The sequence below is a fragment of the Paroedura picta genome, chromosome 9 (assembly GCF_049243985.1).
Source record: "Paroedura picta isolate Pp20150507F chromosome 9, Ppicta_v3.0, whole genome shotgun sequence".
Lineage (NCBI taxonomy): Eukaryota > Metazoa > Chordata > Lepidosauria > Squamata > Gekkonidae > Paroedura > Paroedura picta.
In genome coordinates, this window is record NC_135377.1 from 71679179 (window position 1) to 71703543 (window position 24365).

The 24365-nt window shown below is 44.8% G+C and overlaps 2 protein-coding genes across 3 annotated transcripts in view; one reads left to right on the forward strand and one right to left on the reverse strand.

Moving 5' to 3' along the window:
- LOC143845162 (ATPase WRNIP1-like) overlaps window positions 1-24365 on the reverse strand; it is a 51764-nt gene that overhangs the window by 17912 nt on the left and 9487 nt on the right. The window contains exons 2-3 of the mRNA XM_077353304.1: window positions 11511-11702; window positions 9985-10229 (exon numbers count right to left, since the gene is read on the reverse strand). Of these exons, the coding sequence (XP_077209419.1) occupies window positions 9985-10229; window positions 11511-11702 (437 nt within the window). The remainder of the gene's footprint in view (window positions 1-9984; window positions 10230-11510; window positions 11703-24365) is intronic.
- The window catches only part of LOC143845161 (uncharacterized), a 104937-nt gene continuing 90729 nt past the window's right edge, over window positions 10158-24365 (forward strand). For both annotated transcript variants that reach the window (XM_077353301.1, XM_077353302.1), the window contains exon 1: window positions 10158-10291. In XM_077353301.1, coding sequence (XP_077209416.1) covers window positions 10236-10291 — 56 coding nt within the window. In that variant the 5' untranslated portion in view covers window positions 10158-10235. The remainder of the gene's footprint in view (window positions 10292-24365) is intronic.

Below are 24365 nucleotides of genomic sequence, written 5' to 3' on the forward strand. Positions count from 1 at the left end.
ATATTAAACTGTGACTTGAGAATGCCTTTTGGGTGACAACAATCTGTCATGCCCATAAACTTGCCATGCCATAAAAACGCTGTGGCTTTAAGAGGCTACCTTAGCTATTAATCATACTCATTCCCTTCCTTCATTCCCCCATTAGCTCATCCACTTAGGTCCCCCTGACCACAGCGTTTGGCAAGAATGTTCTCATATATGGATTTATAGCCATCACCACCACCCCGCCCCCGGAATACCAGCTCAGGGCACTTCACAACATAATATATTAAAACACACCATAAAATAATAAAACAATACAATGTAAACCTATGTATTGTTAGCAGGGTAAATAAGTCATAGATATGCACACACAGTATTTTAGGATAAAGGAGATAAAAGGATTTATTTATGGAGCGACCTACTGTGATAGTGCAGAGGAGAGATAGGGACAGGCGTCTGCCTACATGGCTACCTAAGGAGGGAGAGACCGAAGAAGCTTCTGAGAAGAAGGAGGATATTGCCCTAAGAGTAGCAATCTAGGGACAGACAAGAAAGCACACTTAATAGGAGGGAAAGGTCCTGAACTCTCTGACCTATCTAACAGTCTTCTTGATGCCCCCTTCAGGGTCTTCTTCTCTTCTCTTTGTACACCAGACATTGTCTATTCCAACATGCATAAGACAACTAGAATTCCAATTCAGGACACCATACCTACTGATATTAGATCCCTCAGATCTTATTTATTCCAGCAGGAGTTCTTCTGGGGTTTTATGGGAGGAAGCCAGTAAGATGTTATACTGCAGATCATTCATTGGCCCCCAACCAAATGCCTTGTTGGTACAGTGAAAAGTATTTTGTGTAACACCTGCCGCAGTGAGAGACTATTAGATTTCTCCCCATGGGCAACTGTAATTTACAACAATGCCCAGGGAGAACCATGGGCTTCAACTGTCAGAGCCTTCTTTGCCTTCTTCTTCCCACCCCTCCACCCCTCCAGTCCTATGCATGATCCAGCCACTTCACAGTGATCGTGAGTGAGCCAGAAATAATGAACTAAGGAGAGTCATTTTCTACAACTACTTCTAGGAAAAGACAAGATGGGCAGCAGCTGGCTGGAGAAAGCATCTCTATTCCCTACATCAGGGGTAGTCAACCTGTGGTCCTCCAGATGTCCATGGACTACAATTCCCATGAGCCCCTGCCAGCGTTTGCTGGCAGGGGCTCATGGGAATTGTAGTCCATGGACATCTGGAGGACCACAGGTTGACTACCCCTGTCCTACATGGTTCTGATAAAAGACAGGTCTGATCCCAACAGCCCTTCCCCCAAGTTACAGAGTAAAATTACACAGTCTTACCAGCACTGAGTTAACGTTAACAAAATTCCTGTGTCCTGCATACATACAATCAGTGGTTCTCAGTGTCTACCGGGTCTCAACCCTAACCTTGTGCATAGTTTACCTTACAACGAAATAAGATTCTTTAAAAAAATGCTTGACATGTTCGGTGTCTTGAACCTTGAGCAGTCTTCATGATCACATTCGCAATACAATTTAGAACTATTCTGGGCAATGAAAAATACAAGTGAAACACCCCCTCCCAGTAATCAAAAGTGCTGTTCTCCATTATTTGGCAAAGTGCTATTCGTACTGATGAACTTTCACTTACCATTGCCTACAAATGCCCCGAATTCCGGGCTGTTGTACGTTGAAGGAAAAGGTTAGTAGTGGTGGACCAGCTAAACATCAGTCCCCTTTGCCAGTATAGCCTTCTCTATCCTGACCTGCAGCAGCTCTCAAAGATCTCAGCAGGGGTCCTTCCTGCCCCATGCTGTCGGCCAGCCTTTGAACCAGAGATGCAAGCATTCAAAACCTGGGATGCTCTTCATGCCAAATGTCAACTCTAGCACTGTGCTAGGCCTCCCTCACCTTACTTGACATTACCAAGGAATCCCTGAGAAGCTTCCAAGTGCTTTCCAGAAAACCACTTGCATGCCAAACAAAAACAGAACAAGACTAAGGCAACGGTTTGATCTGAACAGTCTAATATAGGCTTTCTCAACCAGGGTTTTGTGAAACCTCGGAGTTTCTTGACAACCCTGGAAGCGTTCCCTGAATTGGCGGGAGTTAATTCATCTTTATATATTTTTAAAATGTGTTGAACATTTATCAGGTGATATAATCATTTATAGCAGGGGTAGTCACATTGCAGCCCCCCCGATGTCCATGGACTACAATTCCCAGGAGCCCCTGCCAGCGTTGGCTGGCAGGGGCTCATGGGAATTGTAGTCCATGGATATCTGGAGGGCCGCAGTTTGACTACCCCTGATTTATAGCCATGCTGACCTGCCCCCCCCCCCATGGCCATGGCTCGAAGGGGTGGGAAGGGGAGGGGCCTCGGGTGGGCGTGTACACAGCTCTGCTTCCCAACCATATTCTGCATAATTAGACCACTTCTGGGGCTTCTTCAAGCCTGAAGACTATTTCGGAGGTTTCCCAGTGGTAAAAAAACAGTTGAGAAAGGCTGGCCTAATAAAATCCTTTGCAGAGTTTGCCAAGTGTCACGCTGTCCGTTTGACACAAAGGATAGGGGGACAAAATAATTCCTAAGCAAATTGCTGGAGGCCAGATGGAAGTCAGCAGAACAACAGGCAATCAGTCTGCAGAGATAAGGCAGAACATAAATTTAGAGAACAACAAGAAAAGAGAATGTTCTTTAGCTGAACAGGAAAAAAAAATGTAAATGCTAATTGCATGATAAAGCATTTGAGATCTGGGTACTGAAAACTGAATTACTCAAGAGGACTTTTGTGGACAACAGGATGGCACGGTACAAAATGACTCACAAAGATATTTGGACAAATTTATAGGGATTGGGGCAGCTGGCAGGGGCTCATGGGAATTGTAGTCCATGGACATCTGGAGGACCACAGGTTGACTACCCCTGGTATACAGCAGTCTTTCTCAGCTTCTTTACCATTGAGAAATCTTTGAAATGTTCTTCAGGCTTCGAGAAACCCCAGAAGGGGCATGATCGTGCAGAATATGGTTGGGAAGCAGAGCTGTGTACATGCCCACCTGGGGCTGCTCCCTTCCCACCCCATCCAGGCCCATTCATGTGAGGGTGGCGGAGGCACCTGCGGGCCCGGCCAGCCTGCCTGCCTGCCTGCCTGCCTGGCTGCGCGACGTCGATGTGAGTGGCGCCCGGCCCCAGCTGACAATGGCGGTGGCCGGGCGGCTGTGGCAGGTGGAGGCCCCCCTGGGCTGCGGCTCGTCGGCCGCCGTCTTCCGGGCGCGCTGCCTCGGCCATCCCCCCATTCCCACGAGAGTCGGGGGAGGTCAACATGATCATGGTCATATTACCCAATAGGCTCGAGAAGTGGGCTAAACTGAATAAAATGAAGTTCAATAAAATGAAGTACAAATGTAAAGTTCTGCATTTAGGTAGGAAAAGCCAAATACACCGATATAAGATGGGGGAGACTTGTCTTGGCAGTAGCATGTGCGAAAAGGATCTAGGAGTCTTAGTAGACCATACATTGAGTCAGCAGTGCGATTTGATGGCTAAAAAGGCAAATGGAATTTTGGGCTGGATCAAACGGAGTATTGTGTGCAGATCACAGGAGGAGATGGCACCACTTTACTCTGCTCTGGTTCGGTCTCCCTTGGAGTACTGTATTCAGTTTTGGGCACCCCAGTTGAAGAGGGAAGTAGACAAACTGGAGCGTGTCCAGAGGAGGGCAACAAAGATGGTGAGGGGTTTGGAGACCAAGACGTATGAAGAAAGGTTGGGGGAGCTTGGTCTGTTTAGCCTGGAGAGGAGACGACTGAGAGGGGATTTGTTAACCATCTTCAAGTTTTTAAAAGGGTGCCATATGGAGGATGGAGCAAAATTGCTCTCTCTTGCCCCAGAGGGACAGACCAGAACGACTGGGATGAAATTAATTTAAACGAAATTCTATCTAAACATCCGGAAGAAGTTCCTGACAATTAGAGCGGTTTCTCAGTGGAACAGGCTTCCTCGGGAGGTGGTGGGTTCTCCATCTTTGGAAATTTTTAAACAGAGGCTAGATAGCCATCTGACGGTGAGGCTGATTCTGTGAAGGCAAAGGGGTGGCAGGTTACAGTAGATGAGCGATAGGGATGTGAGTGTCCTGCACAGTGCAGGGGGTTGAACTAGATGACCCATGAGGTCCCTTCCAACTCTATAATTCTATGATTCTAAATGTTTAACTAATTTAAAAAATGTATTAAGAATGAATTAACTCCCACCCATTCCGGAAACCCTTCCAGAGCCAATCAAGAAACCTCAGGGTTTTATATACTTTTACAATTGCCCATATCCTAGTGTCACGAGCACCTGACACCTAGAACAGAAGCAGAATATCAACTAAATTGAACTGCGTGTGATACAGAAGTGTCCATTAAAAAAAGAAAGACAGAAAGCAACTATTCTCCTTTATTCCCTAGTTCTCCACAGGAATTTCCCAATAAGTAAAACATATTTCAGCCTTGTGGATTCACGGGGGAATATTACATTGTTCCCCCTTCCTTTCCTCCTGCTCTGTATTCAAATTCAGCCCTTCCAACCCCGCATCCATGCAGGCAGGCAGCCCTTTATCCCACATGAGGTAACAATTACGAGACAAGACGCAACCTCCTTGTGACCTCTGGAGGGATCTATACTCTCATCTTACACTTGCAGTATTTAGTATTTTTGCCAGTCTCCAAAATTAAACGCAGGACATATCGGACACCGGGCCTTCATGTTCGCATTTTGTAACCAGTGATACTAAGAGACAAAAATATAAACAAACAGGCCAGGAGGACACCCCAGGACTCAGCACTGGCTGACCTCAAGATTGGGTATCATCTCAAAAGGTGAAGGAAAACTACAGGTCGTGTGTGACCCGTGGGGGTCCACGGGGCCAGCAGTAGGATTAACCAAATGGCTGAATCTTTCAGTGACTAGAACAGACGCAAACTAAAAGCCTACCATGAAATCGATGGTTGTTTATTCCTGTCTTCGGGCACAGACCTACTGTTGAGAGGTTCAAGTGATGATCTTCAAACATGTGCCAGATATCCTTATGAGGCATTGAACATGCTGGCTTCGAATCGTGGCGACTTCAGGGGGAAAAGTAACTCCCCCCCACCCCAAAATCGCACCCTTCATTTACTCTGCAGCAATCTTATTACCGCATGGGATTCATATTCTGTCTCCTAGGAGCATTATACCTGAGGTTTGCTTTATTCTCAGCTTATCACGTCATTAGTCAGTGGGTCACATGTGCAAAAAGAAAGAAGAAGGTGCAGAATAAGACCACCCTCTGTCATGAACAGCCTCACACCTTTGTAGCTGCACTGCCATTATTGGTCTCCTACACCGCCCTCCCCACATACAGTCTTGGGGCGGTTCACAATGTATTTCCCCACATAGCACCATAAAAATCACAATTAAAACCACATAATGCTCTGCTTCTCATCTATTTATCAATCCATCCGCTACTTTCCACATTGCGTCTTCATATTCAGTTTTGCGGTGGGAATAGCCTAGAGGTGAACTGGGAGAGGCCTGTTGTTTTTATTGGCTGTATAGTGAAATACAACTAAAGTTTCTTTTAATCATTCAAACAACCGCATGGAAAATGTTTCATTCGTGGCGCTCTTTCACCATTTACGGACCTGGTGTGAACATGTGCAGCTGGTCTTAACAATCCTTTCCATGCAATCATGGCTCAGGAACAATCAAATTGGTAAGGAGGGTTCAGGTTGGTAAGGAACAGGCTGGCGATCGCTGACCCTCGAGGCGTACATTTGACCTTGACAAGGCCCAGGACTGTTTCGGTCCTGGCCCCTACCTGGTGGAACAAGCTCCCAGAAGAGCTGCGGATCCTTCAAGAATTAACTCAATTTCAAACGGCCTGCAAGATGGAGCTCTTCCACCAGGCATTTGTTTGGGACCAATAATTAATAACAATTTGAGTTGGCCCCCTCCTGTGACGGACCCCCCCCCCCCGGTAATGAAGGTAATCACTGGTAAATGTTTGATACTGCTGTGCAATGGAATTTTAAGGAATATATAACTGGTTTTAGCTGATTTTAATTAATATTAATGGCAGTAGTGTTGATGACTGGGGAAGGCACTGGCAAACCACCCCGTATTGAGTCTGCCATGAAAACGCTAGAGGGCGTCACCCCAAGGGTCAGACATGACCCGGTGCTTGCACAGGGGATACCTTTACCTTTAGTGTTGATTTTATGTAACTATTACTTTGTGGTAATCCACCCCGAGCCGGCTTGCCAGGAGGGGCAGCGTATAAATCGAAAAATAGGCAAACATACAAACAAACATGCTGTGCCACCCCTTGAAATGCCAGAAGCTACAGAAAGGTGAATCCTTTTTTCTAAAGGATCCCCGCAAGCAGCCCTGTTATTTTGTGGCTCGCTCATTCCTTGCTTAGTAGGTGACCTTGAGCAATCCCTGTTAAGGATTCTGTGCTGCTGTTTATAACATGTTTACCCAGCTCACAGAGCTGAGAGGATAAAATAGAAATGGAAGCAAAGCATGTTGATTTCCTCAAGACAGGTGACATTACGCAACTAGCAATTTAACTCATGCTTCACAAGAAATACTAGGGCTGCCTCACGTCTTGTGAAAAGCCATTGCAGAAATTCTCATCTGTCGTGTTTCATGTTTGGCATGCACAACTGGGCATGGGCTACCGGCATAGGTACTTACAAAGAAGCAACTGTATTTGTGTTATTATATACAGTCATGCATAGAGACGTTTCCTGTATTGTCTGAACTGCCCCCAAATGGTTTGTGATAGTCAGTATCACAAACTATGTTCTGAGGCAGGCATACCAAACCATGGTTAGCGATAAATATGGTTTGCTGTTATAGCTGAACCGCGTTAGGGCTCATTGCTCTACTTCCTCAGCTGAGCAGCAGGCACAAGAACCATTTTATCAGCTTATGAAGCCGAACCCTGAAGACAGAAAACAAAAGCAGAGAAGCAACTCCAAACCACGGTTTGTTTGCCATTTGGAAGCTCAAACCAATTTTCAGTGACTTAGGAAAGCCCGTGCCCTGCCACAAATTTTCACTAGTCTTTCAGGTGCTCCTGGACTCTTTTCTATGACTTTGGATCAGTTATTGTTTTGTCCACCAACCTCCAAGCAGAAACTGAGACAAACAAGGCTTGGGTTTGAGGAAGGAGCTCATCTCTTGCATCTGTCATTTGATGATGTTTACGAGGTAATAATATTTCCAGCGTGCACTTATGATGAAACATAAAACCCTGCACAAGTGCAGCTGCAAGGGCAATTTCCCTTTGCCTACATTCTCTCTGGAAACGTGAGCTTCCAAACCTCAGCCAGGGAGTCACTGCTGCCCCAGCTGCGCCATTCTTCTAAGCCTGACATGCAGCATCCTTCTGCTCTGCTCCTCCTGCGCACAGCTTTTATCCTGGGGCAATAAAAACCACAAATGGCCACACAATGATAGACAAGACAGTCCCTAAATAAAGATAGCCTTCCTTTGTTCATTTACCCAACTCATGCAATTGAGTTAGGAACTGAAATGTCTCTACTTTATTACACCTGAAAGAATAAAACCATATGCTTCCTTTAAAAAATAACAAGGAAAAATCTACACCAGCATTTCTCAACTTTTTTACCATTGAAAAACTCCTGAAACATTCTTCAGGCTTCAAGAAACCGCAGAAGTGTTGTGGTTGTACAGAGTATGTATAAGCTGTATATACACCCTTCTCTAATCTGTACATTATCCCTGAAGAAGAGCCTAATGCTGGGAGCGATTGAGGGCAAAAGAAGAAGGGGACGACAGAGAATGAGATGGCTGGATGGAGCCACTGATGCAGTCGGTGCAAATTTAAATGGACTCTGGGGAATGGTAGAGGACAGGAAGGCCTGGAGGATCATTGTCCATGGGGTCGCGATGGGTCGGACACGACTTCGCACCTAACAACAACAACACCCTTCTCAGGGCACCTCCCCCTCCCTCCAAGCCCATCATTGGCCATTTTGGGAGTGGGAGAGCGATTAACAGATTAAAAATATATATTAAAATTAATTAACTCTCATGCATTCAGAAAACCCTTCCAGGGCCATCAAGAAAATCTTTATTGAGAAAGCCTGATCTATACATTATGCCATTTCAAATATGATTAATTGCACCCATTCTTTAGAGCTCCCTCCAATCTGTTTTAAAGGCAGCTTTTCCAGGCATTTTACTCTTTTCTGGTCACTGAATGGCAACATTCATACTGTCTTTAAAATCAGGCTGTCACTATCAAAGAGAAGCTCCAGTCCTGAAAAAGAAAATGCTTTAAAGGCCCATGAAATCCATGGGCATCCAATTAATCCAATGCAGCTTTTTCTGGTCTGGCCAGTTTCTAAATCTGGAAATCTCTCTCTCAAATCTTTTATTACATACAGTGATGGTACAATGTTGAATTCTGTCTGAAAAAATATGAAGGAACCTAACAGAGGCAGATTGCAAGACATAATCGTTACAGTGCTGGACTAGGATCTGGGGAACCAGGTTTGAATCCTTACTTTCCCTCAGAAAGGTAATGCTGGACCAACCACTCAGTATTTGAGGCTGACTCATCTGCCTTATAACCCCCCCCCCCCCCCCCAAGTATTAAGTTCAGGCAATCGAATTCTGCTCAGGGTCCCCGCCCCCAGGGAGATAAACTGGCTTCAAGCAGGGCCAGGGCTTTCTATGTATTTATGTGTTTATGTATTTGTATTTCTTCAATTTGTATCCCGCCACTCCCCAATGGGCTCGTGGCGGATAACATAGTCTTAAAACCCCATTAAAACACCCCCATTAAAAGATTTAAAAATCCATAACATGACAGATAATCTCCCAACCTACTTCCCCCATCCCAACTAGGGGCAGCCTATCTCCTCCACTGGTCCCAGCCTCAACCATAGGTCTTGGCCCCGGCCTGATGGAATGCTCTGCCTGAGGAAATCAGGGTCCTTTGGGGTCTCACACAATTCCGGAGGGCCAGCAAAACCAAGCTGTTCTGCCAGGCAATGGCAAGAAATATTGGCCTCCCCACATGAAACATCTGCCAGTGGAGACCCCTTCAAACTCTGAAGGACAATTTGGGAAATTCAAAACCAGGAGGTGGGTTTTGATGGTAAGACTGAATTTTACAGGGTGGAGTGGAATAGAAATAAAATACATATTTATCTACTCTTTTAGGATTGTTGTGCAGCTAAAATGGAAGAGGGAAGAAAAGTGAGTGAGATAAAAATGTACTTTATTAATGAAACATAGTCATGTTTTCCAAAGTCTGTCTTTCCAGACTGAACTAAACTGATCTTTCCTCAGATTTTTAAACTCTCAAACCTTCTGGGTGAGTTTGGAAGCGAACAGGGGAGCCTGGCATCTTAACTGAAAACTCTTTGGGATACTAGTTCTTACTGTCCTGAAATGCTTGGGTCAACATTTAAAAAATGGACCCCCGATCCATTCTCAACTGCCTCTCTATGATGTGGACACGATTGTTCCTTTGCTCGTAGTCCCACAAGGCCCCTAGCACATGCCCCTGTTTTGACTGACAGGATCCAGACAAGTTAACACAACGAAGGCCTGGCTAAAGGTTTGTTGTAATATGAGACGCCTGCCATCCACAACGAGGACTGCAGCATACAGAGAGAGGAACCTGACAATTCTCAACTGCAGAGCAAATTGAAAGATCCTACGGGCAGCTCCAAAGTTACCCTCCAGGCAGCCAAGAAATTTTAAAAAGCAAAACAGCCTTTGCATTATTTTTTTTTACCACTTAGATTCAGCACACGCACACGTTTTGGGGAGAAGGGGTCTCTTTACTAAGATTTAAAGAAAAATTCCCTCCTACTCAAGTGCTGCTCTACAACCTCTTGTTCGCTTCTGCTCTGGCAGGATGTCAAAGGATTCTTTGGGTGGTGTGTATTAACAGAGTGCCGCGCATGAAACATACTCAGAGGTCTTGCTGTCGCTGCCATTCACTGAGCCAGCGCCTCGCTCATCTGGGCTTAAAATCCGGATCCCCAAGGACTTGAGAGCTCTCGTCAGAATCGCCTCCATCGCCTCCACTGAGAGCTTCTGCAGGACAATAACGCGGCAACGGCTCAGAAGGGCAGAATTGACCTGGAAAGACGGATTTTCGGTGGTTGCTCCAATCAAAGTCACCGTCCCGCACTCGACGTGAGGAAGGAAAGTGTCCTGGCCATGGGAGGGAAGCAGAAGAAATTGGTCCCCATCAGTGACAGCATGAGGCATCCAATGTAAGTGCGTTCTTTCGTAACGGCAACTGTATTTCTCTTGGTTTTTGCTGGCTCACAAATTTGACAGATGTACTTTTGACAATTCAGCCTGCTTAGCCGAGTAAGAGCTCGATTCATTCCATCTTACTAACGTATGTTTCAGGAAACTCCTTGGGTATCCCCATCAAGTACCCAAAAACAGTGCTGATATGAAGCAATCATTTTGAGGAAGCACCATTCATTTCTGTCCTTTGTTGTTTCTTTGTTTGGAACACAATCAATCGCCCTATATGCAAAACTACTGAAATGTTAGATTCAAGTGGGTAGCTGTGTGGGTCTGAAGTAGCACAACAAAGTCCAGAGTCCAGTAGCACCTTTAAGACCAACAAAGATTTATTCAAGGCGTGAGCTTTCTTGTTGGTCTTAAAGGGGCTACTGGACTCTGATTTTGTTGTACTGAAATGTTAAACAGAGAAAGGGAACATTGATGGCTCATCTTCTGCCTCCAACCCCCTCCCCCAAAAAAGGATGACTCTATGTTAGGTACTATATAATTCTAATACTGCGTTTGAAACAACAGTTTTTCTTCAGAATTCATGGTCACAAACTTTGGAATATATCTTGTAGATCAATTTGTCATTCCATACCTATTTTATAGTTTCCGACCCTGGCCGTTGCTTTTAGGTTCACTTGCAGTTACCAAATTTCTTAAGGATCCAATTGCAACATATGTAAAATCCTTCAAAGCTTCTCCCCAGAAGATGGGGAAATATGCTTTTGCTGGGTTGACTGGGGAAGGGGGACACGTTAAAAGATTGCAGTGCTTGCCAGATTTCCAAGCTTGTGATTTGTACTACAATGTTGTTAGGATTGCAAACCAAACGATAAGGTGTCAAACTAGAGGAATGCATTTTCAATACCGAGCAAAAAAAAAAAAAAAAGTTTCTAGCTTTAATATTTTGCATTGGGTCCATGCGGTCTTCTAGATCCAAGAATTGGAATTTGATCAGAGGGACCCAGAATTAGGTCCCGCTCTCTCTAAACTTAACCTGCTTCCCCAAGACAGGGATACAATGGAACTGCTGCTGATCACCAATGTATACAATTCTGTCCTTTATCTCAGGGCAGCACGATAGGAGACAAATCTGAATCCCAAGAGACATTGCTAAGCACACCTAATAAGCAACACATACACAGAAGGAAGCATTCCAAGCACATCTTACAGAAGTTGAGCAAATACCTGCTGAGCCTTATTGAAACGGTGTATTTCATCTATGAAAAGGATGGTTTTCCTCTTGAAGAGCCTCTTTTCGTTCTGGGCTTGGGAGATGACTTCACGGACCTCGTTGGTTTTGGCACTTGTGGCTGATAACGTCACAAACCTGGTCCCTTTCTTCTTGCTACCTTTTGCTATAATATGGGCCAGGGTGGTCTGAAAGAAAGGAAGGTCAGCAGATTGATTTTACTTGGGGAACAGATAGCCCTGGGCTCAAGGTTGTCTGGAGGTAGAATGCGCACTGAAGAGAACCCAATCTTTATCCAATGTATAACCCAAGTAATCGTGCTAAGGAGTTCTTCCAGTTGTTATTCGTTTTATTAATGATTGCACACCTCCAGTAGCTGGTGCCTTAGACATACATTCGGGAGGCACCATTTGTTTTCATCTTATTGTGAAACATCAAAGGCCTAACTCAGAGCTTGATATGAAGACTTAAGAACATAAAAGGAGCCATGATGGATCAGACCAGTGGTCTATCCAGTCTAGCCTTCTGTCTTACACAGTGGCCAACCAGTTCCTCTGGAGAGCAAACAACAGGGCAGAGAGGCTGAGGCTTTCCCCTCATAAGAACATCAGAAGAATCTTGCTGGATCAGACCTGTGGTCCATCCAGTCCAGCTTCCTTTCTCACACAGTGGCCAACTAGTTCCACTGTAGTGCCAACAAGTGGTTACATGTCACTTCCTGGTATTGGGATTCAGAAGTTGACTGTTTTTGATTGTGGAAGTTCTCATCAGTCAAGGAGAAAAATTCCTCTTTGTCTACCCTCTTCAACTCAGGCAAAACCCCTTTCATGTTCCCTTGGTAGCCTCTTTTCTAAACTAAAAAATCCCAGATTCTTCAGCCTTCCTCATAGACAAGGTGCTCCAATCCCCTAATCACTTTGGTGACCCTCCTCTCGACTTTTTCCAGCTCTGCAATGTCTTTTTTGCAATTCAGTGACCAGAACTGGATGCAGTATTTCAGATGAGGCTGCACCACAGATCTATACAGGGGTATTATCATATCAGATGATTTATGTTCAACCCGTTTCCTAATAATCCCTAACACAGTTTGCCTTTTTCATTGTTGTATCACACTGGGTTGACCTTTTCACTAAACTGTCCACTATTTCTCTCAGCCTCAGCAAGTTCAGACTTCATTCGTGTATACTTGAATGTTTTTGTCCCAATGTACATCATCTTACAGCTACTTAGCTTGTGTATGTTTGCAACATCTAGCCATCTAAGCATTACACGTATCAGTAGTATATTGTGTAGACATAATTCTAATAGACATGCATCCTAAATGTATATGTACGTTCTGTTAAATGATTTCCTGGTTGCTTAACGCTTGGCCTACACAAATGAAATCTAATGCCTACACTTTATTGGCTGCCGGACAAACTGTTGATTTATCTTAAAGGGTGGTTATTTTGGTTTCCTCTCTTTGCCCTCTTGATTGGACACCTTATTTATATGTCAGATATTATTTATGGACGGTTTGGGGGTAGTTCTTATTGCAGGTCTCAACAGTCCGGGTTTTGTCAAGCCAAACGTAGCCACCAGCCACCAACTGTGGTCCGCCATTACTTTCCACCACCAAATTTTGTGATTTCACCTTCCCAAAGCGTGATAGAGTCCCAGCAGGCCACCACACAAGGATGGTGAGCTGCATCTTAGACAGCTGGCTATATGTTGTGCATACCCTCCCGTGTTATAGGAAACTCATTTTAGGTAAAATACGGTGCTTACGGGAAAATTTAACCTCAGAGTGCTGAAGAAGAATGGATAATATCAAAGGGGTACCTATCAAAGGGAAGTCCTGCCTTAAGAACCTTTGGAATTTCTCAGAGAAAGCAAACAAATATTTAAATAATGCTAACTGGTAAAGGTAAAGGTAAAGGTATCCCCTGTGCAAGCACCGAGTCATGTCTGACCCTTGGGGTGACGCCCTCTAGCGTTTTCATGGCAGACTCAATACGGGGTGGTTTGCCAGTGCCTTCCCCAGTCATTACCGTTTACCCCCCAGCAAGCTGGGTACTCATTTTACCGACCTCGGAAGGATGGAAGGCTGAGTCAACCTTGAGCCGGCTGCTGGGATTGAACTCCCAACCTTATGGGCAGAAAGCTTCAGACAGCATATCGCTGCCTTACCACTCTGCGCCACAAGAGGCTAACTGGTAGATATTGGTATACTCGGGACGTTCAAAAGGCTTGTGACAAGGTTCCTCAACAAAGACTCCTGAGTAAGCCTTGTGGACATGGAATAAAAGGAGAGCTCCCAGAAGAGCTACGGATCCTTCAAGAGTTGGAATCCCTGCCCACCTGCCTATCTACCTATGTAAAAGATTCATTGTTCCATACAGTCACCAACCGACCCTCTAAATCAGGGAGAATGGGAGCTCATACCTTTGGGCACATTACCTTTGGGCTATAAAAGTATCACTGTCAACAAGGAGAAATAAAGAAACAGGCCAACAACACAGACCATATGGCAATCTACCCAATTTGTATCCTGCCCTTCATCAAACCAGCTCAGAACAGCATTCATTCAGGAAGAACACTAGTCAGATTCTGTGGAATAAAATGAGTGGGTGACCAAAGTGGAGGAAAAAGGCAGCTAGAGAATCCCCCCAAAGCCCTTCCATTATCCAGCCAAACTCGTCTCTATTTGTTCAAGGAACTACAGCCAGATAAATGTGAGTGAGGCTATGGGGAGGGGGAGCGGGGAGACATTCTTCAGCCAAGTACGAGAAATTTCCAGAGCAACAGGTGTCGAAGAAACAGCCGTTAGGATAATAAATGCTTCAGCAGTGCTCAAGGAAGTAGCAAGAAGTCTTTTAGAATGTGTGGAGATGGTAGCGAGGGGAGATATGCAATATTTTAGAGTTTGACTCAAACACCATGAGTTGGTCCACCCTGCAGCCTGCAAGACCCAGGTCTACAAACCAGATAATGCTTTCAGGTTTCAGTTTTGTAAAGTACGACTTGGGAGAAATCTGTTCCACTTAATACTTCTGGTAAGGCCTTGGAGGAGGAGCGTGTCTCTTGGCTTAAGTGGCACTTAGCACTTAACACCCATTCAGGTTACTTGTCCCGCCCCTGAGTACCTCCTCCTCCAACTGGCTTGACTGTCCAGCAGCCGGCCAATCGCCTTCCGTCCCCCACCCGACCACCCCCTCCTCCTTCCACATCTCTCTGAGGTTTGGAGGCTGCAGATCTCTGCTGCACGAGAGTTGCACCTGCCGGGTGAGTTCCCTAAAAGCTGCCTGCAGCCTTTCCAGGTCCTGGGGGGAGGCAGTCCACAGAGCTCTTCCACTCCAGCCCCCTACTCTAGCGCCCGTTGTATTCCTGAATGCAATTCCTGAGCTTCCAGGGAGGGCGGCATATAAATAAATAAATAAATAAATAAATAAATAAATAAATAAATAAATAAATAAATAAATAAATAAACAAACAAACAAACAAACAAACAAACAAACAAACAAACATTGGGGCTCACTCAGACATACTGCAGACCTTTGACTACCAAATCGTATAATCCCTGTATATAGAGAAACCAGCTTGCACACATTAAATAACACAGTACAACTATAGTGTAATCCTAAACAGAGACCACTTTCTAAATCCACTGACTTCAGTGGATTTACAAGGGTATAAATCTGTTTAGGAATGCACTGTTAGTCAAACAAAAAAAGTTTCCCCATAAATCAGGGATGACCAAACTGTGAGTCTTTAGATGCCCTTGCTATATAATTACCACTGGCCCCTGCCAATATACCAGCATGCTAGCATGGAGACCCAAAGTTTGGCCACCCCAACCATAAATAAAAGGAGACAGAAGGTGGAGACAGAAGACAATAAAACTATTGCGTTAAGTTACAAGGTGGCTTTACCTGTCAGTACAACCACAATCAGATATTTGACCGTTATGGGTAAAATGACATTGTCCTACATCTGTAATAATAAAGCAAGGCAACTGTGAGAAAAAACCTGAAATAAAGTTCAAGTTTAATCTGGATTTTGCACAAGGCCAAAGAAATTCTGAACCCATGTAGGTTCAAATCTCACTCACTTTGTACACAATCTAAAATGGACATTACAGAAGCTATGAGGTGAGAGAGAGAACAGGGAAGGCAGAGAGAGAACTGACTTCTAGACCAGGGGTAGTCAACCTGTGGTCCTCCAGATGTTCATGGATTACAATTCCCATGAGCCCCTGCCAGCAAATGCTTTGTAATCCTTGGAATTGTAGTTCATGAACATCTGGAGGACCACAGGTTGACTACTCCTGTTCTAGACTGAAGAATATAAAGTTTTCCATTCTGGCTTCTGGTATAAATTCAGCCACCCACAATCAAATAAGAAGGGGGACGCCAGGATTAAACTGAAGACTGGTAGTGTGTAAACTTTATGCTCCTGCATGGTCTTGTATTGGGAAACCTGCTAGACTAGACTTTCTCAACAAGGGTTTCATGAAACCCTGGAGTTCTTGGCAGCCCTGGAAGGGTTTCCTGAATGGGTAGGAGTTATTTATTAATATATATTTTAAAAATGTTAAACTTTTATTGGGTGATATGACCATGCATGGTCATGTTGACCCGCCCATCCCTTCCAAAATGGCCAATGATGGGCCCGGAGGGGGTGGGAAGGGTAGGGGCCCTGGGTGGACATGTACACAGCTAAGCTTCCCAACCATATTCTGCACAAACATGCCACTTCTGGGATTTCTCAAAGCCTGAAGAATGTTTCAGAGGGTTTTCAATGGTAAAAACTTTAATACAGAATATCCTATAGTCCAGGTTCTTTTTATACAAAAAGAAAGAAAAGAAAGAAATCTTCAAAAAAGAAAAAATTCCCTCCACCCCACCAGCAGTTGGTAGCTTTACAGTACAATATGAACAGAATTGCCCCTTTCCAAGTGCATTAAAGTCAATAGGTTTAGAAGGTAGGATTATACCATTTCTTTATTCAATTAGCAAGAGATTCAAAGAAAAGAAATACCAAGATACAGTTGGGGCAACCAAAACACAACGTGGTGGATCAATGAATTAAAATCCAGATGATTAATCAACTAATTTTTTTCTACTAATGGCTAGAACTAGCAAAACAGGAAAGATGATGTTCCAACTTCTAGGACTAGAAAGTAGAAAAGCAATACTATAAAGTTAGTAATGTACTTTTTGTAGGTAGGCCGACAGGCCAATATGGGGTTACTGCAAAACGACTTCTAAAGGCCCATCACACCTAACATGCAGGAGTGGTTTAAGGACTTGTGGGGCCAGTAGCACCAGAGCCAGTTGAAGGATTTGCGGAGTCCTAGCAGAGAACATCTGCACCGGGAGCAACCAGACTGAGGGTGGAGGGGCCCTCCATAGTGGAAAGGGGTGTCACTCCGAGTGTTCTTAAAGAAGGAAAGGGGGAAGGGGAGAGAGGTAACGGCCCTGGTCCATGGGGGGGGGGGGGGGATATGCACTGCACAGGTCCCTTGGAAGTGCAGGGCCAGTAGCATGTGCTACATGGATAAACCAACCCTGACAACACGCGAACATCCACTAACACCACCCCAAATGACATCCAGAGAATGGAAAGAAACTCTTCATGTTGTTCTAAACCCATCAGCAGAGAACCAGAAAGCTGCCTCCTCCAACTTCTCCCTCCCTCTGCTGACCCAAAAGCCAAAGAGATCCTCAGCAGCCAGTGTGGGTAGGTGGTGACAGGCTTAAACACTGCCTGGAAAGATATTCCAAAAGATCAGGATTACCGCAGCAGGTGCTCTGAACATGATCCTCTCCTAGATAGAGATTCTGACTCATTGGGGACTATTCAAAGGAGTAACAGACTCAATATTTTTTTCCTTTGCTGGCAGCTCTTTCCCTTTCATCGGTCTAGAGGAAAATTTGCTCGAAGTAAGAAAGCAGTGGCTAGCAGGAATCTGGAATAAAAGGCCAATAGATGTCCCAGGCCAAATTCTTCTCCTCCTAGGGAAGGAAAGCCAAGCCACCCATATAGATTGCTTTGCTTGATGAGCATGGGATAACTCGCCATGTGAATGAGCTACCACACAGAAGACCAAACATCACAGACCGAACTTCGTAGAACACAGGATGCTTTGGAGCACAGTCAGATTACACATTCAGCTGACAATGATCAAAACTCAAAGTGGATGCAATCTGGGGGCGTAACACTTCCAGGAGAAACGGAATTCTCCCAACACATTTATTTATTGGCTTTATTACCCACTGCTAAGAGCCTCTTGTGGCGCAAAGGGGTAAGGCAGCAGACATGCAGTCTGAAAGCTCTGCCCATGAGGCTGGGAGTTCGATCCCAGCAGCCGGCTCAAGGTTGACTCAGCCTTCCATCCTTCCGAGGTTGGTAAAATGAGTACCCAGCTTGCTGCTGGGGGGTAAACGGTAATGACTGGGGAAGGCACTGGCAAACCACCCCGTATTGAGTCTGCCATGAAAACGCTGGAGGCCGTCACCCCAAGAGTCAGACATGACCCAGTGCTTGCACAGGGGATACCTTTACCTTTTACCACTGCTCTCCATAAACGTCCCATGGCAGTTGTTTTCCAGTTTGGATTTTAGATGCAGGCACAGTTCTCCTTGTTGCTCACATTATCAGCTGACTGTTCCTAGAGAGGCAGGATTTTGCCCACAGCCCTTTGTGCACTGATCACATCCACATTCGATCACTCAGTGCTGCCCTTCATTCAACTGGTGAAGAACACAACACAGGTTACTAGCTGGAGCATCCCACAATGCTGAACCAATGGCATGGGCTTCCCATCCCGGTCCCAAGGGCTGGTTACTATTCTTCAAACCCTAAACTACATGGGATCTGGATACCTGAAGGAATAACATGTTGTTAAATGTAGTTGTTGTCAGTGGAGATCTTCTCTAGTGGTCCTGCTCTGTCTACCCTAGTTTTTGGAGACAAGGGTGGTTGGTATCAGTAACAAGCCCTTCTAAGTCATGGCACCGCAAATGAGGAATGTCTTGCCCTCAGACATCCGCCTGGTACTATGTGTTCTGAGCTTTTGCCCCCAGGTATAGTCCAGGGATGGCCAAACTATGGCGCTCCAATGTCCATGGACTACAATCTCCATAAGCCCCTGTCAGCACATGAGAACTGTAGTCCATGGACATCTGGAGAGCCACAATTTGGCCATCCCTGGTATAGTTATTTGCCTGGGCCTTTGGCTGCATTTTTTTCAAGACTTAGTATTTCTCTCATTTGTAAATTACACGTGGGCTTATATAGCCCACTGGTTTTTAGATCTGTTTTTATTTGGTGCACCATATAGTTAGCTACTAGGCGCTATGTATAGATATAGGCCTGTATGCTGTGTTTTATTTATGATACTGCCTTGCTGTTCATGCTGATCTGAGCTTATGGTGTCTTTGGGGCAGAGGGATGGATGCAGCTGCAGCCTGTCAAATCAGACCTCAAGCCGAATAGTAAGAGACCTCCCTTAACCCGTAGGGTGATGTAATATCTGAACTGAATCTGAACTGAAACTTCTGAATCTTTATCTGTCCAGAATTCAAAGTCAATTTAATTTTAAAACACAAAGTAGAATTATATTATGGAGATAGGCTGACAGCACAAATTAGAAGCTATGACGGATGAGTAGCTACGATGACTAGCTATATTGGGTCAACCTACTTTCTTTTTACATGATGGCCAACTAGATATCTCTCCCATCCAAGAAGACAGGACATGGAAGTATATAATGCTACTAGAACTGACATCTGTCATAAGGTGACCAGATTGTCCCACTTTTGGGGGGACATCTGGGGGTACCTGGCAAATTGTAATTATGTTGAAATTAAAAATATATAGATTACAATACTATTTTTGTGTTCTATGCACTCTATGAAGCTTTTTGTTGCTCCATATAGACCAAATTTTTAATCAAGACCCCCCCCCCCTCCCCGGTCAGTGGTGTCCTGCTTTACCAATGTTAAAATCTGTTCACCTTAATCTGTCTGTATTATAAGGAATATTATTTCTTTTAGATTTATTGTTGGCTGAAGTTTTATTTTTTCATGGTTTGCTTCCCATGCTTCAATGTGCAATCCATTCCTAAAGCATATTTGCACACAAGAGCATTCCACGACAAACACAGGTTCTTACTGTAAGGTATCAATGTAAATAGACTGCTGTCTTAATTACATACAACAGGTGTAAGGCACACTTGAGGCTTTATAAACCAAATGCATAAATAGATTGTAAATGGAGAGGATTTTTTTTTAACCATATGATATACAGCAGTGAGCATTCTCCATTCTGCCACCTTCACTCTTAGAAATAAACTGTTGGACTTTTCCCCCTGGTTATCCAACATGCTTCTCCCTGTCTAGTTTTCTGTCATCTCTAAAGCATTTTATGGAATCCATCTTTCTTCCTTATCCGGCATGTAAGGGTTAAAAGAATCCCAAGTTAAAAAGAAGGCTGTATACTTGGAGTTGTCATCCAGCTGGCTCCTGGGAAGGAACGCTATGGCAAATCTAGACAGCATCCTAAAAAGCAGAGACATCACCCTGCCAACTAAAGTGCATCTAGTCAAGGCTATGGTCTTCCCAGTTGCAATGTATGGCTGCGAAAGTTGGACCATAAAGAAGGCCGAGCATCAAAGAATTGAGGGTTTTGAACTCTGGTGCTGGAGAAGATTCTTGCGAGTCCCTTGGACTTGTGATCCCCAACCTGTGGGGATCTCCCAACCTCATGGACAAACAGCTTCATACAGCATGCCGCTGCCTTACCAGTCTGCGCCACAAGAGGCTCTTAAAAACAATATAGCGAACCCCAAATCTCTGCCCCCTTCCCCCTTGAAAACAGCAACCTTTCAAACCTCTGAAAAGCCTGGGCAAAGGGGCCCACCTTGCAGCATCTCTTGAAGGAGGGGCCCCTCATCTCTTTGGGGAGCCCATTCCACAGAGATAGAGCCACAAGGGGAAAGGCTTGGGTTCTGGTCAATGTCAGAAGGACCACCCCAAGTGGTTGGATAGCCAACAGATGTCTGCCTCATTACTTGGCACCATAGTAATTGGCACACCATCGTGTGCCATAATAATTGGCACACAGGGACATGTGGAACGAGACTCTCCAGAGGTCCGTGGACTACAATTACCATAAGCCACTGCTAGCATGCTTGCCCAGTGCTGGCAGGGACACATGTTAATTGTCAGCCAATGATAGTAATCATGAGACAAATACTCCATGTCCTTTGGGGCTGTAATGGTTCTTGCCACCCACAGACCTTCAGAGCCCTGAAGGAATAGGCTACCATAGGGATTCCCATCCAAGACTCCCTGAAACACTGGGGCTCTGTGAGAGCTCCCCGGGTCTTTCTCCTATATCTTGCTTGAATGGATTTAGCCACAAGTTATTCCTGGCATTGCCACAATAGCAGGGAACTAGTCACTTCCATTGACCTAGAGCTGGTGTTCTTGTGTGGTTATCATGCCTGAGAAAGGGGGAGAAGGCTGGATTCCTACTGCTGCTTCAAACCACATATTTTCTCTTCTCCATTCAGTCCTCCTCGCGCATGACAGGGAGGGGTGGACAGCTGACCACTTCTGGCCCAGGTCTGGGGCTTCTCGAAGACTGAAAAATATTTCCGGGGCTCCTCCATGATCAAAAGGCTGGAAAAGGGTGGGTTAGGAGAACTGCATTTATTACAGTGGGATTTTGCCAGCTGGGAAGGAGTTGGGGTTGCTAAATCACCAAGAAGCTAGCTGCTGCATGCATTTTGCTACCCCTACTCCCAAGGGCAATGTGCATATTTAAAAATATTTGAGTCGGTATGCCATTAGATCAGGAGTAGTCAAACTGCGGCCCTCCAGATGTCCATGGACTACAATTCCCAGGAGCCCCCTGCCAGCGAATTCTGGCAGGGGGCTCCTGGGAATTGTAGTCCATGGACATCTGGAGGGCTGCAGTTTGACTACCCCTGCATTAGATGAATTTGTACAGTGGGTCAGTATCAATACTCCCATATTCCCGTATTTAAATTGGGAGGTGAGGTTGCACAGACTCGAAACTGGAAGATGCTAGCAATCGATCACAATCAGTCAATTGTTGGCTTATAGACATGACCCCACCCTGCACACCATATAAGATGGGATATGGCAAAATTAAAGATGTCATATGAGTATAGGCCTAAATGCCACAATTCTCTTAATTCAAACAAAATAGCAGAAATGTGGAGCATCACCTTGCTCCATTTCTGCACAGTGGGCAAAGTACATAGCTCGCCTGCCTGCATCTCCTTGTACATTTCCATTTTTGAGATTGTGCGAACTGGCCCCAAGAGTCCCTTTCTGAGATGAGATTTCATCTGGGGATTTGCCGGCACATAGTTCATGTTCCGCTATACCAACTGGTGATTGAGATTGCTGCAAAAAAACAAATCCATTAAAGAGTAACCGACACCTTCACATGCTATCCTATTACCAGCGCTCAAGTTGAACTGGCTCAATAACGATGGTACCGATAGCTATGAAAAAGGGGGCATCATCATTTGATTGACAGATGGGCAGAAATTCCACTAGATTAACTTGGGGATAAGGTCACTTAATTTTAAAGGAACCAGAACCTTCAGAGCAGTGTCTTATCACAAAGAACACTTTCCTGGAAGCAAGTTCCACTGAATAAAATGGGACTTGCTTCTGGACTTAATCTACTAAGGATTGCTCCTAAAGGTCTCTGTCATGTGCTAAGGCCCTGGTCAGCAACTATTTTTTTTACTGAGACATGCACTGGAAGTAGGCTGAAGTTCGTTGTTAACCCTGCCCCCCTCCAAAAACGCATGCTATTATTTACATCACTCTTCATCTTCCAGATCCCCCAGAAAGTTTCTCCTCAAGCACAAATTTGAACCTGGGTATGTCTAGGCCAGGCTTTCTCAACCAGGGTTTCGTAAAACCCTGAGGTTTCTTGACAGCCCTGGAAGGGTCTCTGAATGGGCGGGAATTAATTGGTTAATTGGTTATATATTAATTGGTATATATATTGGTATATATTTAAATTTGTTAAATGTTTATCAGGTGATATGAACATATATGGTCATGTCGACCACCCCCAAAAGGCCAATGATGGGCTTGGAGGGGGTGGGAAGGGGAGGGTCCCTGCGTGGATGTGTACACAAGTATGCTTCCCAACTATATTTTGCACGATCGTGCCACTTCTGGGGTTTCTCAAAGCCTGAAGACGGTTTCAGGGGTTTCTCAATGGGAATAAAAGTTGAGAAAGGCTACACTAGGCCTAGATCAACCCTCTCACCACCGTACCACACAGAACCCCCATAAACAATTTATGACTTCTTGAAATGCTGCTTTCCGGTTTGCGGTTCGACTGAGTGACTAATATCATCCTTGCAGGTATTTCGGGAACAAAGGCATACTCTTGTGGTCATGCTGTCACCAAATGGCATTGCCACGGTGCTGCTGCCCAGAGCTGTACGTGTGTGGCAGGAAGTCCCATGAAATTACAGTTATATAAAAAAAGGAATAGCCAAAGTCTCTAAATTTACCTGTGCTAATCTCCGTGACTGAGTGACCTCACCTTATCATCCTGCTACCCCTCTGAACATGCATACAAAGAACAGCTGGACATATGGTATATGCACTCTTTACAAATGCCCACTAGCAGCATGTCCACCCCAAAACTAGCAAAATAAACAGCTCTGCAGGAGCTCACAAATCCATGGGGGGGGGGCTTCATAACCCCATGTGATTGACCCAATACACAAGTTAAAGACCACTGGTATAAAGAGTTGGAACCATGTGCTAACACATAAACATTCGTGTGAACTCTACACAAATCATTCTAGTGTGTTTTCCGTGGTGATATATATTCTGGAGTATTGTCATCATAAAGGAAGCACAATTGGGGGGGGGGGCGGTTTCCATTCTAGGATCAATTGAGTTGGTAGCTGGCCTCAGAGAACGGCTCCTTCTTATATTTTAACCAGCTATATTACACAACTCTTATTGTTGACTGGCACCCAGGAATAGAAGCTGTTCCTTCCAGCGACGCACACGTGGAAGATCAAGTTCCATTCAGTCCCGTGTCAGTATTCCAGAATTAATTCCTTTGATTATCCTCTTCCATTACTCCATGGAACTTTTACCTGATCACACTCTATCCACTTGCTTCCTGTATTGAAAGCAGTGACATCCTGTTTCATTCATGCAGATCAAGAGAAAGATCAGAATGACACACAGTCTGAACTACCGGTACTACACTGAAATACAACCTTCCAGTCAACCTTAGCCTTGGTTCTCGATACATACAGATAGGGCCATCGTCATATTCTTTCATCTCTTATAGATGAAACTGACAACCACAGTGGCAAGCCAGAAGGGTCAATAAATACTACAGTGAAACCGCATCTCCATCTGTGAGAGGCTACGGGCTAGAGCATGCTGGTCCTTTTGTGATGAACAAGCAATCCCAATAAAGCAGGGGTCCCCAATATGGTGCCCACCAAGTGGATGGGGCCAGGTGGGGATTTTACCAACTTACTGAAGATGTGATTGGCAACCATTTTGTGGTTGGCTCCGCCTCTTTCAGCAGCCATTTAGTTGCTGCATCTGTCGTACCATTCCCAAATTATAAATGGACCTGCAGGCTCAAAAAGGGTTGGGAGCCCTGCAATAAGAGATTATTAAGAAAGGAATCCAACCAAATTTAAATTGTTTAAAAAGTTCAAAACAATGGCCTGGTATGTGTGCCCAAGGTCTGAACTTCAAATACCTTTCCCTTTGGCATAAGGAGATTTGGTCTAAAACACAAAGAAAACCAAAACATAAAAATACTCCAAG